The sequence below is a fragment of the Bufo bufo genome, chromosome 9, assembly GCF_905171765.1.
Source record: "Bufo bufo chromosome 9, aBufBuf1.1, whole genome shotgun sequence".
Lineage (NCBI taxonomy): Eukaryota > Metazoa > Chordata > Amphibia > Anura > Bufonidae > Bufo > Bufo bufo.
Window position 1 is genome coordinate 84907718 of NC_053397.1, and position 19655 is coordinate 84927372.

The 19655-nt window shown below is 44.5% G+C and overlaps 1 protein-coding gene across 6 annotated transcripts in view; it reads right to left on the reverse strand.

The window, feature by feature from the left end:
- Window positions 1-19655, reverse strand: part of DENND1B (DENN domain containing 1B) — a 197947-nt gene that overhangs the window by 100319 nt on the left and 77973 nt on the right. For 4 of the 6 annotated variants that reach the window (XM_040406711.1, XM_040406708.1, XM_040406707.1 and 1 more), the window contains exons 7-10: window positions 17802-17882; window positions 15873-15932; window positions 12972-13025; window positions 8696-8806 (exon numbers count right to left, since the gene is read on the reverse strand). In XM_040406711.1, the coding sequence (XP_040262645.1) occupies window positions 8696-8806; window positions 12972-13025; window positions 15873-15932; window positions 17802-17882 (306 nt within the window). The remainder of the gene's footprint in view (window positions 1-8695; window positions 8807-12971; window positions 13026-15872; window positions 15933-17801; window positions 17883-19655) is intronic. The other 2 variants (XM_040406709.1, XM_040406712.1) reach the window with 2 other exon arrangements.

Consider the following 19655-nt stretch of genomic DNA (forward strand, 5'->3'; position numbering starts at 1 on the left):
CGTGAAAAACGCATAAAATAGAGCATGCTGCGATTTTTTACGCAACGCACAAGTGATGCGTGAAAATCACCGCTCATGTGCACAGCCCCATAGAAATGAATGGGTCCGGATTCAGTGCGGGTGCAATGCGTTCAACTCCCGCATTCACCCGCGCGGAAAACTCGCCCGTGTGAAAGGGGCCTAAAAGGCTCTGAAAATTGTGTATAGCTTATTATGTTGTGCGAGTCCTGGACAGAAGTGTGACATGCAGACTCCCTGCACGTCATGGCTGCAAGGCAACAAATGGTCTCAGTGGTCACGTGCACACGCAGGGAGTCGGTCACAGACATGCCACAGAAAACAGGACTGCCAGGAGGGGAGTGTTTTTTTCCTCACACAGCATGCCCACAATTTCCAGTGCCAGGACAACCACTTTAATACCTACACAAATGATTGAAAAGGATAGAATCTGAATGAGATACAGTTTTTTAGCATTTATTTGCACATTTCTAAAAGTTTGGTGATGGGTTAAATTTGGTCCTTTGTGCTCCTTCCGTTAACTCTATCTCATAGCTGCTTACATAAACAGTAAGGCAGAAATAGTTCTACCACATCGTGTGGGAGGATGGCAGCAGAGAGAGGTCTTATTTTTTATTATATTTTTTCTAATAATTAGCCTTTCTTGTACTGATAAAACGTTGCCCTCGCAGACTGCCAGCCTGTGAAGGTGAAACAAATGACCTCCCTTCTTCCAGATAAACACAACTTACTCCTTCTGATGGAATGCATTGGGAGAGAAGAATGGGATGCTTGCTGCACCAGGAAGACGCCAGCAGAAATATTTGTCTTTCTGCTTCCCCGGTTTATCATAGACTGCTGTCAATACCACTGAGATATTCCTAAATGTGACTTAACAGCGCCCTAAAACGTATTATTTAAAGTGCTCACATATTCACTGTATCTTAGAGAAACAGCCTTTAAGGCTACTTTCACACTAGCATTTTTGGATCCAGCAGAATTCAGCAAAAACGCTTCCGTTACAGATAGTACAAATATCTGCATTCGTTATGAACGGATCCGGTTGTATTATCTGTAACATAGCCAGGACGGATCCGTCATGAACTCCATTGAAAGTCAATGGGGGACGGATCCGATTTCTATTGTTCTATTGCTCCGCATCTCAGGACGGAAAGCAAACTACAACATGTTGCTCTCCGGTATGGGAACACAACTAAACGGAACGGAATGTATTTTGTCCCAGTTTTGCCCCAATGCATTCTGAATGCAAAGGAATCCATTCAGTATTTAACCGGACAAAATACCGCAGCATGCTGCGTTTTTATTTTTTACGGCCAAAATCCCGGAACACTACCGCATTACTTTCCATTGAAATGTATTAATGCCGGATCCGGTACCAAGTGTTCCAGAAATTACCGGATCGCTGGATCTGGTTTTCCGGTCTGCGCATGCACAGTGCTTTCTAGCTGTGAAAAAATAAATACTGGATCCGTTTTTACGTATGATACCGGAAAGACGGATCCAGTATTTCAATGAATAAGTCTACTGGATCCGTAACAGGAAAAAAAAAGATATCCGTTTGCATACGGATTTCCGGATCTGGCAGGCAGTTCTGGGCACTCAGTAGGGCTCAGAAGGGAAAGAGTGCCATTTGGCTTTGGGATGACAGATTTGGCTGGAATAGTTTTCTGGCGTCATGTCACATTTGAAGAGACCCTGAAGTAAGTCTACAGGGAAAACTGCCAAAAAGTGACACCATTTTGGAAACTACACCCCTCAAGAAATTTATGGAGAGGTGCAGTGAGCATTTTGAAACTGGTGTTTCATAGAATTTAGAAAAACTTGGCGATGAAAATGAAAAATAATTTTTTTTCCTATAAAATGTTGCTTTAGCCCCAAATTTTTCATTTCCACAAGGGGTAACTATAGCGTTTTCTGCTGAATACAGTAGGTGAACCCGATTTTGTGTCAATCTCGCCGTATTTCTCGGCGAGATTGAGCACATACGAGCCCCATCGCGGGAGCCAGCGCCGAGCTGGCTTGCCGCGATGGAGAGCAAGCGCGTCATAGAAGAGGCGGGAGATCCGACTTGGATTCCCGCCAATTCTACACGTGTGCGGCGTTTGTTATGAATCCTGAGGGGGAAGTCCCCGCCGGATTTTAAATAAAAATCCGGCCTGGGTCCCGCCCTCAGGAGCATACCGGGCCCTTAGGTCTGTTATGGGTTGTAAGGAGAGCCCCCCCTACGCCGAAAATAACGGCGTAGGGGGTCCCCCTACAATCCATACCAGACCCGTATCCAAAGCACGCTACCCGGCCAGCCAGGAAGGGAGTGGGGACGAGCGAGCGCCCCCCCCCCCCCTCCTGAGCCGTACCAGGCTGCATGCCCTCAACATGGGGGGTTGGGTGCTCTGGGGCAGGGGGCGCACTGCGGCCCCCCCACCTCAGAGCACCCTGTCCCCATGTTGATGAGGACAGGGCCCCTTCCCGACAACCCTGGCCGTTGGTTGTCGGGGTATGCGGGCAGGAGGCTTATCGGAATCTGGGAGCCCCCTTTAATAAGGGGGCCCCCAGATACCGGCCCCCCACCCTAAGTGAATGAGTATGGGGTACATCGTACCCCTACCCATTCACCTGCAAGAAAAGTGGTAAAAACACAAATAAACCACACAGTGTATTAAAATATTTTATTTTTCTGCTCCGGAGGCCGCCCCCTGTCTTCTTTATTAGCTCTTTTACCAGGGGGGGCTCTTCTTCTTCCGATATCCCGACGGGTCTTCTCCGCTATCCGGGGGGGGTCTTCTCAACTCTCCGGGGTTTTCCTTCTGTCTTCTCCTTCTGTCTTGTTGTCTCCTTCTGTCTTCTGTCTCCGGGGGGGGCTCTTCTTCTTCCGATATCCCGACGGGTCTTCTCCGCTATCCGGGGGGGTCTTCTCAACTCTTCGGGGTTCTCCTTCTGTCTTCTCCTTCTGTTCTTCTTCTGTCTTCTCCTTCCTTCTTGTTGTCTCGGCGCACCCCGGTTCTTCGTCTCGCGAGACTCGGCGCACCCCGATTCTTCTCTCTGTTGTTGACTCGGCGCACCCCGGTTCTTCGTCTCGCGAGACTCGGCGCACCCCGATTCTTCGTCTCGCGAGAACCGGGGTGCGCCGAGTCAACAACAGAGAGAAGAATCGGGGTGCGCCGAGTCTCGCGAGACGAAGAACCGGGGTGCGCCGAGACAACAAGAAGGAAGGAGAAGACAGAAGAAGAACAGAAGGAGAAGACAGAAGGAGAACCCCGAAGAGTTGAGAAGACCCCCCCGGATAGCGGAGAAGACCCGTCGGGATATCGGAAGAAGAAGAGCCCCCCCCAGAGACAGAAGACAGAAGGAGACAACAAGACAGAAGGAGAAGACAGAAGGAGAACCCCGGAGAGTTGAGAAGACCCCCCCGGATAGCGGAGAAGACCCGTCGGGATATCGGAAGAAGAAGAGCCCCCCCCGGAGACAGAAGACAGAAGGAGACAACAAGACAGAAGGAGAAGACAGAAGGAGAACCCCGGAGAGTTGAGAAGACCCCCCCCGGATAGCGGAGAAGACCCGTCGGGATATCGGAAGAAGAAGAGCCCCCCCTGGTAAAAGAGCTAATAAAGAAGACAGGGGGCGGCCTCCGGAGCAGAAAAATAAAATATTTTAATACACTGTGTGGTTTATTTGTGTTTTTACCACTTTTCTTGCAGGTGAATGGGTAGGGGTACGATGTACCCCATACTCATTCACTTAGGGTGGGGGGCCGGTATCTGGGGGCCCCCTTATTAAAGGGGGCTCCCAGATTCCGATAAGCCTCCTGCCCGCATACCCCGACAACCAACGGCCAGGGTTGTCGGGAAGGGGCCCTGTCCTCATCAACATGGGGACAGGGTGCTCTGAGGTGGGGGGGCCGCAGTGCGCCCCCTGCCCCAGAGCACCCAACCCCCCATGTTGAGGGCATGCAGCCTGGTACGGCTCAGGAGGGGGGGGGGGGGGGCGCTCGCTCGTCCCCCCCCCCTTCCTGGCTGGCCGGGGAGCGTGCTTTGGATACGGGTCTGGTATGGATTGTAGGGGGACCCCCTACGCCGTTTTTTTCGGCGTAGGGGGGGCTCTCCTTACAACCCATAACAGACCTAAGGGCCCGGTATGCTCCTGAGGGCGGGACCCAGGCCGGATTTTTATTTAAAATCCGGCGGGGACTTCCCCCTCAGGATTCATAACAAACGCCGCACACGTGTAGAATTGGCGGGAATCCAAGTCGGATCTCCCGCCTCTTCTATGACGCGCTTGCTGGGATGTGCTGTCGCTATCCCAGTGAGTGCGAGATCTCGGCACCACGTCGCCGAGTATCAGCGCGACGCTGTCGTGCTGAAAACACAATGTCACAAACACCTACTGTACCACAACATCTGTATATGGTGGTAAACTGCTGTATGGGCACACAGCAGGGTTTAGAGGGGTAAGTGTGCTATTTGGCTTTGGGAGGGCAAATTTTGCTAGAATTGTTTTCGGGCACCAGAGCACATTTGAAGAGACCCTGGGGCACCAGTACAATGTTAAATCTCAAAAAGTGACCCCAATTTGAAAACAAAACTCTTCAATGAATTCACCTAGGGTTATAGTGGTTGGCTTGATGCCACAGGTGTTTCATAGAATCTTTTTAAATGGGACATGAAAAATTACATTTTATTTCAGTTATCTGTAGTTTTAGCTTCAAGTGGTAACAGGAGAAAAAGCACCCCAATTTCTTTACCTAACTTTTTCCAAGTAAGACAATATGCCCTACGTGGAATACAATGCAACCCAGCTCTTGGGCGTCTTGATGAAATACACAGGCTTTATTCCAGCTAATACAACACCGCATGTGAGTTCCAGAGTTCAAAAGAGAGAGTACCATGTTCATTTGAGGCCTTGTTTGGCGATTTATACAGCACTGTCTGACAAATGCAGAGGCTCTGAGGCCAAATAAAAATAAGAACCCACTCCCCCCCCCCCCCCCCCCTCCCAAAAAAAAAATGTGACCCCATTTTAGAAACCAAACCCTCACAATTTACTATGGGGCATAATGAGCATTTTGACCCCACTGACGTTTAGCAAAAATGAAGGCAGAGCAGATAGTGCAAAGTGAAAGTTGCAGTTTTTACACAGATATGCCATTTCAATGTCCAATATGTGCGGTCCAGCGTATGCCAAAGTGAAAAGTCGGCCCTCTTATTATTATGCTGTGCTTTCTGGTTTTGGAAATAACCCACAGGTGGCCTGAACATATGAGAGGACTACGGAGCAAAAGAGCACCATGCACATGTTTGTGCTTTGAGGGAAAGCGGGAAACAGTAGCAAAATAAAAGATGGTGAAGTACTACTTATGTATTACTACAGATAATAGCCCAGAATTGTGGTGACACTCTCTTTAACATAGTGTGTGTGTGTGTGTGTGTGTTTGATGTGGGGGGGGGGAGATACAAAGTTATCATACTTTTTTTTTGAAAAATAAAGAAAATAACTAGAGTTGTCCATAGCAATTGATCAGACTGCTACATGGATGGTCCAGCTCACCTTAATGAAGCGGATTGCCCTTGATAACTAGGAGGAACCGTTTTGTAGTTTTTAAAGGTCTACTCCAATGAACAGTCAAGCACTTGGCAGACAAAACACAATCATAAGACACCTGCTGGGAATCTTGGCTTCTAACTTTCCTGTCCTGTCCCTTTTTTCCCATTGCCTGCCATAAGTGTGAGATTAAAGGTTGATATAAAAGGAAAATAATCACAGCAGAAGAAACTCATTGTGTGCTAATGTCTAGGCAAGAGTAGATGGGGAGAGTGAGGAGCGGTCTAAAAGAGAACCCTCTTCTCTTCACAAAGGAGCATCTATGTGCATCCAGGTGACAGCAGACACTATTGTGAGAACCTCTTCATTGGGTTTTATAAGCTTCTGCATGTGTGAATAATAAGAAAACTCATTATGCTGCTGGAGGGTTTCATGCAACCAATGGAATAAAAGACCTCTTGATCAACAGCAGAGGGAGAAAAATAATTAACTTTACTTAATGTACTAAAAAACCATATGCTGTAAGTCAGCATTATTGCTGTGCCTTTTTACATTAAACAAAAAACAAGCAAGTGAATAGTGAGATGAATAACATACTTATGGGGTCCAGTCACTTGCTCTGAATAGCTAAGTGCAGCGTTTGCTGCAATGTAGATAGATGGAAAACGGCTAGAAATGTAAAAATTATCTCTAATAGAAGATCTCCACAAGCCCTTCTGGATATTCATAACAGTGGGAATCTGTCACCAGTGTTTCTGCTGACATGACTGAAATGCTGGGTGACTTACGCGTTTCAACAAGTCGTTGTCTTAAAATCACTATTGAGCAGCTCCAGCCGAAACAGAGCACTGGGGTTCATTCAACACAATGCATAAACGCAACGTCCTCGTATTCATGAGTTCCCATCTCTATCCGCCCCACCGATTGGTAGATTTCCTCCCATACACAGTACAAAAAGAGTACTGTCAAGTATCCGCGGGAGGGCAGGGGCAGCTACAGCTCAGGAAGACAACTACTGGCTAAAGGTCCCTTTACACGGAACAATATTACAGCAGATTGTCGGGAACGAAGCCTTCCATCCTGAAAATCTGATGATTGCTAGCGGAGCAAACCCCTGCTATTACATGCAGCAATCTCCTCCAGAGTATGGGGAGGAGCGATCGCTAATGCCGTCGCTCTTCCTCATAAGAACTTGTTGTTTGCTGGCAGGAAATCGCGTTTACATAAAATGATCTGCTGCCGGTTAATGATTATTTTGGAGTGTGCACAGACGATCGGATTACCCGATTTACGAGCGTATCATTCGTTCATCGGGTAATTGGCGGCACATTTACACCGCCCGATCATCGCTAACGAGTCTTGCTATGAACGCTCATTAGGGGTAATCTGTGCGATTCTCAACCCGTGTAAAGGGCCCTTAAGTGACCTGGCATTTCAATCAAAGTCTCTGTCACCAGCTTATGTTGCCCTCAGATAGGGCACCATAAAACTCTGATAGATTCCTTGAAATCTCAGATATTTTGTACTCATGTTTCTTTCCAGTAAAAGATATGACCACAAAACCTACCCTTAACCAATCCTCCAGCTAAATGGACTTTTTTTTTTTTTTTAACTTAACAGGATACCATCACCTATTGCAAGTGTTCATAAATGGAACCTTCCTTCCTTATTCTATTCCAGGGCCCTAAATGAAATATTGTCTGTGACCACAAAAATCTGGTCGGTTAGAAGACTACCATGGTCACCAAGACTAATGGCTCTTTTACATGGGCTGATGATCGAAGGTTTGTTCTATCTAAACACCCCACTAGCTGCCGACTAACAAGGAAACTCTCAGTATTGCTCATTAATACAGTATGATACCGTTAGTGGGTTCTGTCACAATAACTAGGATCCATGGACAAACGTGTATAGCTAGTTTTATTATGTAGGTGACTAAATGTTCAGAAGGGATCACAGGAAGGTCTAAATACTGCACAAGAGACTTCCTCTAAATAAGAGCTATGTTCAATGAATCTCTCAATAAACTTATAAGAAATCTCAGAAGATAGCACAAGAACTGAAAAGGACACAACAGGAATTGTTATCATGGGGAATCGGATGACATCTTATCTAATTTCAAGATTTGGTCGCTCAGCAAAGACATAACCTTTTAAAAAATTTTTTTTTTTTTATAAGCAGTATCATAATAAAATAAAATTAACAGATTTTTCAGGCTATAAGATGCACTTTTTTCCCCAAAAAGTGGGGGAAGAATGTCAGTGAGCAGTTCTATTATGGAAGAGCTCAATAGTACAGTAGGATCGGGAAGCGGTGAATACAGCGCTCCCTGTGCTGGGTCTGTACTCATCGCTCCCTGGTCTTTGTCTCCCATCGCTGCACACGCTGTGTTGCGACCTATGCGAGGACATAGGCATGCTCTGTGACCTGGTCAGAGCACAGTGCAGCAGGAAGAGCACTGGATCTCAGAAGTGGTGTCCGGAACAGGAAAGGTGAGTTGATTATATATTCTTTTGTCTGATCTGAGGTCTAATTAACAATAGGAGTTTGATCTGAGGTCTGAATGGGATCTTATTAACATTGGTTGTCTGATCTCAGGTCTGTTTGGGGCGTCTGAGCTGAGGTCTGATCAACATTGGGGGTCTGATCGGCCTAATTAACATTGGGGATATGATCTGAGGTCTGATTGGGGGGTCTGAGCTGGGGTCTAATCAACATTGGGAGTATGATCTGAGATCTGCTTGGGGGTCTGATCTGAGGTATTTTTGGTGGTCTGAGCAGTGGTCTAATTAACATTGGGGGTCTGATCTGAAATCTGATTGAAGTTCTGAGCTGCAATCTAATTAACATTGGGGGTCTGATCTGAGGGCTGTTTGGGGGTCTGATTAATACTGGAGGTGTGATTTGGGATCTGAGCTGAGGTCTGATGAAAAATATATTTTTTAATATTTTCCTCCTCAATATCCTAGGTGTGTCTTATGGGCAGGTGCATCTTATAGCGAAAAATATGGTATCTCTGCCTGCAGGAACAGTCCAGTAGTACAGGTGCATAATACTTTACTTTCTGGTATGAACTTTAATGTTTAAAGCAAAAACTAACACTATTATAATATGTTGATGCTCTAGTAAAATCTGTACTTACCGTGCTTAGTTTTCTTGAGGTGAAGATAATTCTGCGTTCGTGCAACATGCTTGCATATATCTGAAGCATATTATTTACATCCACGGCAACAAAATATTCAGTCAGATTCCTCTGTTTACAGAAAATGCAGTAAAGTAATAGTTATAATATGCACTTATCAAAAATTAGCCATGCCTTTTACCTTGACATACAGGTGTATCTAACCCAATGTACTAAGAAACTAGTGGCCAATATTAGAGAAACCTGCGCAATGCATAAAAATGGTTGAATGGACAAGTGTCAATGTTGCCGATGAGGATAGGACTACACAAGAGTTAAGAGTTTGTTTGTAGTTTTCTACCAAGGAGACACATAAAAACTAAATAATTAGACATTTTTATTACAGACTATTTGCACGTTGCTACATTGGAACAACATAAAGTGGTAACCCCAAAGAATGAGAAGTTAGAATTTTAAAAAATAGGGGAAGCTTTACAGAGGTTCTCTGGGAAAAATGACTTTTAGCTGGTGCCAACAGCCTGCCTCTCCAAGCTGAAGATTCATACTTACCTGCTCCCCTCCTCTCCAGTCCTCTAGGCTGATTCCATTGCATTCATATTCCGGTCCTTGGAGCATTGAAACCAATGACCGGCTTCAGCGGTGAGGTGGCCAGAGGCACGAAAATGAACGCACTGAAGCCAACACAGAGGACCGGAGAGGCGGGAAGCAGGTAAGTATGTATCTTCAGTTTGGAAAGTCAGGATGCTGGCACCAGCTAAAAAGTGTTTTTATCCTGGAGAACCCCTTTAAGACTACAAATACCGCTTGTGGTCCTTTTCTGCACAGTGTTACATAAGCCAATACCCATATGTACTTTTGTAGGATTCTCTATATTAATGAAGGTAACATCAGTCACTCATGTGGCGATATGCTGGCCAACTGCTAACATAGAAAGATAATGAACACAGATTTATCTATATGGCCAACAATGTTTAGATAGTCAGTGAAGATCAGATATTTCTTCCTTAGGGTACTTTCACACTTGCGTTGTGAAGATCCGGCAGGCAGTTCCGTCGCAAACGGATAGCATTTGTAGATGGATCCGGATGCGGATCCATCTAACAAATGCATTGAAACATCGGATCCGTCTTTCCGGTGTCATCTGGAAAAAAAAGATCCGGTATTTTTTTTTTTTTGCATTTTTAAAGGTCTTCGCATGCGCAGACCGGAAGACCAGATCCGTTTCGCCGGAACACTTGCCATTTCAGCATTCCGGCAAGTGTTCCGGAATTTTGGACGGAGAAAATACTGCCGCATGCTGCAGTATTTTCTCCGGCCAAATACCGTAACAGTGACTGAACTGAAGACATCCTGATGCATACTGAACGGATTGCTCTCCATTCAGAATGCATTAGGATAAAACTGATCAATTTTTTTCCGGTATTGAGCCCCTAGGGCGGAACTCAATACCGGAAAAGAATAACACTAGTGTGAAAGTACCCACCGACTATAACGTGTGTTACTTTTCTAAAGCTTAAACAGAACAGAATCTGTATTTAATTTTATATATACTGTACATGTTAATACATAGTGTGCAACATCTGTAGCTGTCTTAGGAGAATGTATGAACAGCACCTTATAGAAAGTGAAAGATTTCGGGTAACATTTATCTACATACAGTGCTGCTATGGACACAGATGAATAAATATGCTGTGCTGTGATCTTTTCTTCTACATACAGTGTTGAATATCTTTACAAATGCATTGTTTTAACTCTATAACGACCAAGTGCCATATATGTACAGCGCTTGGTGCTGGGCTTTAATCTGGAGCACAGTAAACATATGGCAAAGCATTAAAGCTCCTGCAACCTGTCAGTGACAGCCAGGGACCCTGAGGAGGAGACAGATGCGGTTTATTTGGCATTGAAAACAGGAAGCGGCTATGCAGCTGCTATGCATTTACTGGACGCAGTGATCGCAGGGTGTCTCAGGCAGAGCAGAGCTGCTGGGACTTAGCAGACCCTGAGCAGCTTTGTCTGTGTACAATGCCCCCAGAGGGGACTGTTTTTCCTGTAACTGTGGCTCCTTTGGATGCTCCAATATAGTGGATATAGTGCAAAATAAAATAAATATATTGGTGCACCCCAGACATATTTTAATGACCTCTTGGGGGTATATATTATGTGTAAAAAAAATATAAAAAGTCCAACAAATATAAAAATAAATAAATAAAATCACAAAAAAGTGACTGGTCATTTTATTTGTTAAAGGACCACTCCAGTAAAAAATGAAAAAATCCGCCATCGCATGGTTTTCCTTACAATCAAATTGTTCAGGCTTTCTTTTATTTCCTGCCACTGTATATTTTCCATGTGAAACTGTAGGGGTACAGCCTGGCTGCAAGTGGCGAAGCTATGCCCAATCGTCCTAGCCAATGGCCGCACGATCTAGCGGTAAAATCATCTAGCCATTGGCTCCTGCGAGTGCGCATGGCTTATCCACATGCCACCAGCTGCACTGTTGGGTCGTACCCTTTAAAATAGGCAGATTGAAATAATGCGTCACTGAGAGATATAAAAATGATGTAATTTAACATTTCAACTTTATCCAACGCTAATGGTCACTGGTGTCCTGTTAGTATCCTGCAGGAGGGTAGTCATCACTGTCTGCATTTTTTTTTTTTACACTGACTCGGAGGTGGCTCCGGACGGGACCACTCTGTACCTATGGGAGCCCAGACTGCATGCATTACATGCTGTTATATGGACTGTAGGTTATCTGCGGAGTTAGTTTAATACAAAACATCTGGTTTAGAAATACCCATTGGAAATGACTTTAACAGTTTTGTTTCCAGGCCAATGAATGGCAAATCTGTCCGGTTATGACATAACACAAATAACCAATTCCCATTTCACTACCTAAACTCTGGACATGCTGGGGGACAACTATAATAGAAGCTAAAATGGCAGCTATTAGAGGCTGTTACTTTTAGAGTAAAAGGGAGGGTAATACCAAATAGAATGCATGCTGGACACACATTAGATCAATATTGGCTGAACCTGCATATTTTGGTGGGACGAAGTGACCATCTATGAATAACCCGCCACAAGATGTGTGCGCCAGCGGCTTATTTCCAACTCCCAGTTCATAAAACAAACCACACTTGCCGAGCCACGCATGCATGTGTAGGGGGTGTTCAGAGAAATAACCGTTCTATTCACACTCGGCACAGAAATTAACTTCTTGCAGTAAATGGGCATCCAGTAGGAACCCTATATACAATATACAGAGAAGGGCACAATTTTTAATAAGATGTTCTTCATAAAAGTGGAACCCTCTTAAAAGCTCTAAAACTGCAATTGGAAACTAAAAAAATATATAGAATATGAGAAAGTGAAACTGGATCGCACATCCTCAATACTATGCTTTAACCTAATAACTGCTTCTCAGCATAATTAACATCGCTTCTCAGCGCAATTTATCGCATACCTACCCCTATGTTGATTGCTGTACATGAGGCATTAGTATACAATTTGAGCAAAAAGTGTAGGCCCACTCACCACGACAAGGTTGCCTCCTTGAGTGGGAACCTACTCTAAAGTTCCTGAGAGTATGTGATAAGGTGAGTTTCACACCTGTCCACATAGTGCAGTGCTGCGTGGCGGCCATTGTTGCTTTGGTGCTGTGCTGGTGGGGCCCAGTGCAAGGGTGGTTTTGCCAGACAGTGGGGGCGCTATTTGACTGCTGGGTCCCACTGCCTGCTGGTGCAGTGCTGCGGCTCCGGTGGTCGCCGCTCAGCGCTGTGCCAAATTCAAAGAGGCAACCTTGTCGTGGTGAGTGGGCCTATGCTTTTTGATCAAATTGTATACTAAATGCCTCATGTACAGCATGTAATATAGGGGTAGGTATACGATAAATTGTGATGAGAAGCGATGCTAATTATGCTGAGAAGCAGTTATTAGATAAAAGCATAGTATTGAGGATGTGCGATCCAGTTTCACTCTTATATTTTACACGGAAACTAAAAAAAGTAAAAAAAATCTTGTTAAAGTCGGATTATGTAAAAAACTGATTTACGTATATTATGTTAAATTAACACAACTGGATCCAAAGTGACGACAGTTCTTCAGCTCGAATAGAGATGAATAATTGGATCCTTATTACTGGGCTTTTCTCTAACACATGCACGATTCTCTCTTTAATATAAAACAGAACGCACAAAGTGATTAAGTTAACAAGTAAACAGGCTTGTTCAAGGAAAACAGACAAGTGGTTAAAACCCAATTAGATACATACACTTTCGGGGATTGTCGGCAGTCCGGTTACGTCAGGAGTAATGAAGAACGAGTGCTAGGCGGGAGGGAGGGTCAGAAAAAAAGACAACACAGGTTAATTGGGATTTAATAGGAATCTTAGTTGGTATTTGGTGCAAGGACAGGGGGAATAATAGAATTAATTAGTTTAGTGGTATGTGGACACAAAATGATTTCAACAACAAATGATAGAAAGTATATAGCACCCGCAATTTATAGTAATCAAGATAGAAAGAGTACAGGAAACACTGTCTGTAATAAGACAGAAGACTGGCTGTAATGTGTGCGCTTCACACAGTCACAGGGAATATATAGCTACCCAAAAATGTCACTTTAATCATCAGAATTTCATCTACTTCTCACTAAAGCCGTTTCATATAACACCGCCACTGTTCCTGAACACCAGTAAATACACAGTAACACACAGCTTCAGCAAACCTTAAGGTTTTTTCAATATCTTTTGTTGTGTAAGGGTGTGTTCACATATGTTTGACAATCCGGTGTACTTTAGTTCTGGCGTAGCTGCAGTCAGAAATGTTGACTGCTGTGTTTTTGATCTGGCATGTTAACAGGCCTGGTACTATGCCCATGTACCAGGCATAAGACAAATGGCCAGCCTTAAGCGTCAATTTAAAAGTTTGCAAAAAATGGTGTGTCTACCATGTGGAGTTAAAGTTTGCAACATTTGTACATCACTGACTTCTTAAAATGGCATATATGCTGAAATAATGCAAATGGGAATGGGGTGTCCAACTAGAGAACCAATCATCATTACTACATCAGATGGGTTGCTCACTTTCTGGGGATGCTTGGGCAGATGCCTCTCCCCTTGGCATACTGACCTGCTCTCAGCCACTGGGTCCTGGCTCCCTCACTCCCTGGAGCCATTGCCCTGGCGGAAGCAGTGGCACCAAGGGAGCAGGTAAGTATGCTTCCCTTTGCAGGGGGGCTCTCTCGTGACAGTAATAGCCAGACTTTAAAAAAGTGAAGTGAGGCTGTTTGCTGCTCTAAAACTTCAAAGAGGAAGCTAAAGAGCCAGGACAGAAGTAGGATATATAGAGTGACTTCAAAACAGTATATTCAGAAAACCATTTAACCATTTTTTATTAAAAAAAAAAAAGAAGAATACAAAGAATGGCTACATAGAGGCTGTGAATATGTGATCACACTTTGACTGAAGTGTCCTTTTAATATTGTTATGTGAATGTGAAGGCATGAGTAGGTAATGGAGGGCAAACATACTGTAGTACATCTCAGCGCTCATTAATGTTCAGGAATTCCATCCCTTCTAAAAAATGGGAGCAGGACTCAGATCAAGAGACAAAAAAATAAAAAAAATAAACTTCCTCAGGGAATGTCACTTTTCTCCCTTAAGCTGGACTCCATTTTTGACAAAACAGAACCCCAGAAAGTCTAACATAGCTATTATGGTTGAAACAGACAAGTCCTTCAAGTTCCACCTACTATCCTACAGTGTCCAGCCAGAGAAAGGTAAAAAAGAAAAAGTCTGAACAGTAGAGGAAACGGACATGGATCTATTGCTGTGAAGCATAATTCCTAACCATCAGCACAGGGTACAATGCACAGACCAACTCCCCACATCATGGTGGCCTCTTTTGGGTGGGACCCTACACTATTTAGGTGCAGTCCAACAAGGTGACCACCACCACTGCAATACAGGCCAACACCACCCCTGCTGTCAGGCAAAGCCCCCCTGGCCCTGGGCCACTCCAACACACAAGCAGAAAGCACAGCACCACCAGCCGCCATGCAGCACTGCACCATGTGAACAGATCTCAAAGGCTCACATTTCACATGGGGACTATTGCTGCTCCTCGAAGAGCACATGACCACTGCAGAAAATAAATGAAAAACCTTAGGGTTGCATCACTTCAGCAAGTGGCATTTATAATGTAGAGAAAGTTAATACAAGGCACTTACTAATGTATTGTGATTGTCCATATTGCTTCCTTTGCTGTCTGGATTCATTTTTCCATCACATTATAAACTGCTTGTTTCCATGGTTACAACCACCCTGCAATCTATCAGTGGTGGTCGTGCTTGCACACTATAGGAAAAAGTGCCGGCCTGTCTGGTGGCCAGGACCGTGTGAGCTTACATAGGCTGGTGCTTTTTTCTATAGCGTACATGCACGGCCACTACTGCTGGACAGCAGGGTGGTCGTAACCATGGAAACAAGCAGTGTATTATGTGATGAAAAAATGAATCCAGCCAGCAAAGGAAGCAATATGGATAATAACAATACATTAGTTACGTGACTTGATGGGGGTCCAACAAGACGCACACCAACTGATCACCTGTTGAGGGCAGTCGCCAGCACTGGGACCTATAAGGTGTACAGAAGGCTCCCTCCATTGTATAGTTTTCAGTGCCGGCGTACTGGGGTAACCCCACATCGCCTCTACACAGAAGTTTGTTCTTCTGCCTCAAACCACGGCATAGTTTCTGGAGCCGGTGGCTGCCTCAAACATCTCATCAGTGGGGGTGGGAAGTGTTGGACCCCCACCAACTGATACTGATGTCATACCCTGAGGATAGGCCATCAATATTTAGGTACCGGAACCCCCCTTTAATGCCAGTGCTTCCTGTAAAAGATATGAAGATAACGGAAAACAGCAGAATTATAGAATCAGGAAAAATCATTTATTCATTAATTTATTGGGAAAAAATGTAATTCATTCTAAACAGAGACAGCTAATAATCATTCCATAATTAGTGGATTATTCCTGAAAAGTAATCTACTACACCATGGTTGGCTTAGTGAAGTGAAATGCGAGGAATGCTTGCAGGAAAGATTGATTGATAGATTGATCACTACAATAAGTTTCAGGATTGGAGAAACTCACCCTGACCTGTGACTTACCAGCTCAGGAGTAAGAGGGCTTTTTAAAAGAGGTTCATGTGATATAAACTGTAGTGGGTTCTTAAATAAGAAATTGTTTCCATTAGCAATTCTCTAGATGTAAGATCTATACAGTATTTCTATAGCGGTATATATGCGGAGGGCAGGTTAGGCTTCGTTCACATTCAGGCTGTATTTCCGTTGTTGTGCTTTAAGAGCAGAACAATGAAAACGAGCTGGATCCCTAGCATAAAGGACGTGAACGCAATCCAACAGACCCCACAGACCTAGGATGTCCGTCGCTTTTCTGCATTTTTCTGGACAAAACAGAGCAGCATTAATCTGTTCAGGATTCTCCTAACACAGATGTGAAGGACGCCTTACACGTGAATTCATCAAGTAAAGGTTACACATTGTATAATGACATACTTCCTGTATTACTTCACTGTTTTCAAAATCCAGGCTTGCTGTCATTCCATAGGAACCTTTATCTTTTACATCCAGAATATAAAAATCTAGTCTGGTCAGGTGAAGGTCACACAGGGACTCGGCTTTTTACATCACACAGCTCTAATAACTGCAACGCAACTCTGTGTGACAACCAAAAGCCAAGGACAGGTTTTATAGGCTTGGAGTAAACCATGAATATTGCATTAACTGACAGCAAACAGTGATCTTGAAAGCCACAAGTAACTGAATAAGGCTTCTTTCACACTCGCGTTAGGCTTGTCCGGCAAGGTTTTCTGGCAGGGGAACAGCCTGCCAGACTCGTACTAAAAACAATGGCATGCTTGCCGTGCTTCGGCCGCATCTCCAGCCTGTCCCTATTATAGTGAATGGGGCAGAGACGGACTTCGGGCAGCACACCTGTGCAAACGTTAGTACGGATCTGGCATGCCGTCCCCCAATAAGAGCAACGGGGGCCTTGCCGTTACACCTGGAGGCTCTGCTCTCTCTGCAACTGCAGCGCCCTCTGCTGATTCACAGGGCCAGGCGTGCGTGATCACATTTACACTGTAATGAGGGGCGCAGCAGTTGCAGAGAGAGCAGAGCCTCCAGGTGTAACGGCAGAACCCCCGTTACTCTTAGAGGCTCATTTGCATATATTAAAACTACATTTTTCTCAGTAATGCGGACACATATGAACATGGGACCAACACAGATGCCTTCAGCTGCCAAGTGCACATGTAACAGGTCAGCCAGTGTCATAGGGACAAATCTGCTGACAGATGCCCTTTAACACTTCTATTTTTGAAATAATTTTTTTCACATCTGCCTAACACTAAACAGTACTATCACATAAAAGAACATTTGAATACTTATTCTATTGTAGCCTAACATTGGTAAGATAACTAGTCTAGCCGGGTATACATTGCACTAGTGATGGTTACCTCTACCACTGCTCGCAACTACACATACAAATCACACCGACTATTTTCAGTCATGACTTCTATTTCCTGCAAAGTACAGAGATAGATTCCTGATTTGTTTAAAGTGATATTCCAGGCAAAAGCTACATATACAGCTATTCTCTATAGCAGAGATGCCCAGGCCAGCTCTCTACAGGCTCCTTGCTGACTGGTGAGTATGTGGGATACATGGGTGCTGGCCTTGTCTAGGACTAGAGTAACCTATCCCCATGGTCCACCAGCCGGAACCATCGAGCCCCGTACAGGCCTGCATCTTGTTTCATTTTAGAGAGGAAGCCCCTTGTTGGTTATTTCTTGGCAATGGTGGCAATTTTTTGGCATGCTGCCAAACATCATAGGCCAGGCTTCACTGATTACGGGTGCACTGTACGGGATACATAACGCCCATGGCACTGTAAGGCTGAACTACATGAAAGCATTCTGATGCATCAAGGGCAAGTACTCTTTCCTATAAGGTATATCAAGGCCTACCCTCTAATGGCAAAAGTTTGCTTAACATTGAACTTTAATATCAGCTTACCAAGTTCAGACTAACAGGAGTGTGCGCTTCAGGAACAGGATGATTGTACAGAGTCTTTAATATGTCATTCAAATCATTTTCCTGAGAACAAAATGAAAAAAAAAAAAAACTTAGCAAGAGACCACGTTTTAAGGGCTGGTTTCTCCAGGTGAAGAGCACAAGAGTCTTACAGGCCAGGCAATGCTCAACGGGAAAGCGGGAATGCGGAAATTAGCTCACTTCCAAGAGAAATAAATCTGTCCCTGTGGTGCCCCCCGACGGAGGTAGCGACCCTATAGTCAACGTCTGACTCTTCAAACGTGACTTAAAGGGAACCTGTCATCAACTTTATGCTGCCCATACTAACAGCAGAATAAAGTACAGACAGGTGAGTTGATTTCAGCAATTTGTCATTTAAAAGTTAAAAGTAAGTGGTTGCCGAAAACCAACATGACAAACATTGCAGACTGGGCCTGGAAAAGAGTCCCAGCCACCTGAGAAGAGTCATGGTTAGTCATGAATTCCTGCTCTCCTGTCCACCTGCTGATGACTGACCGTCTTCTCCCTAGTTTCTCTAGGAGAGAACTGCCAATCATCAGCAGATGGTCAGGAGAGCAGGAGATTAGTAATAACCAGGACTCTTCTCAGGTAGATTTGACTCTTCTCAAGGCCTGGGCTGCAATGATTATGATGCTGGTTCTCGTCAACCACTTAGGCAACTTTCACACTAGCGTTTTTTGCGGATCCGTCATGGATCTGCAAAAACGCTTCCGTTACAATAATACAACCGCATGCATCCATCATGAACGGATCCAGTTGTATTATGTCTTCTATAGCCATGACAGATCTGTCTTGAACACCACTGAAAGTCAATGGGGGACAGATTAGTTTTCTATTGTGCCAGATTGTGTCAGAGAAAATGGATCCGTCCCCATTGACTTACATTGTGCGCCAGGACGGATCCATTTGGCTCCGCTTCGTCAGGCGGACGAACGCTGCAGGCAGCGTTTTAGTGTCGGCCTCCAGAGCAGAATGGAGACTGATCAGAGGCAAACTGATGCATTCTGAGCGGATCCTTTTCCATTCAGAATGCATTAGGGCAAAACTGATCCTTTCGGACCGCTTGTGAGAGCCCTGAACGGATCTCACAGACAGAAAGCCAAAACACCAGTGTGAAAATAGCATTACTTTTAACTCCTGAGTGACACACCGCTGAAATCAGCATGTCTGTCATTACTTTATACTGCCCTCAGTGAGATCAGCATAAAGTTGATGACAGGTTTCCTTTAAGGAGATTAGCAAACCGCTGTTTCAGGATTCTTGCCCCTATGGGGTAGCTACCTTCACTAGGCTGCACTACAGAGAGCTGTCCTTCTCTTGGAAGAGAGCTAACCTGCGTATAGTAGAGTGTGGCCCTAAAGTCAAACAGCGCACCCAGATTACATTTTAAAGGGAAACTGTCATCGCTGAAATGCAGTGCAATCCGCAAGCAGAATGTTATAGAGCAGGAGGAGCTGAGCAGATTGATATGTAATTCTGTGGGAAAAGTTTCAGTAAAACTTGTAATTTATTGATTTAATCCTCTGCTCTTTTTATGCATCGGAGTCGTGGGCGGTGCCACTCAGTGACTGACAGCTAAATCTGAATGACCAAGCATACAGGGAAGGCTGTCAATCACTGAGCGCCACCACCCAGTTTACTCTGATGCATAAAGCAGAGGTTTAAATGAATGAATTACAAGTTTTAGGCCTAACTAATACGTCTGTGATTCACGGACATGTGCTGTACGTGTTCGCCACATGTACCTATTCATTTTAATGTGAAAAAACGGACACATCGACCAAACATGGATTGGCCATTTTATCACAGATTTCA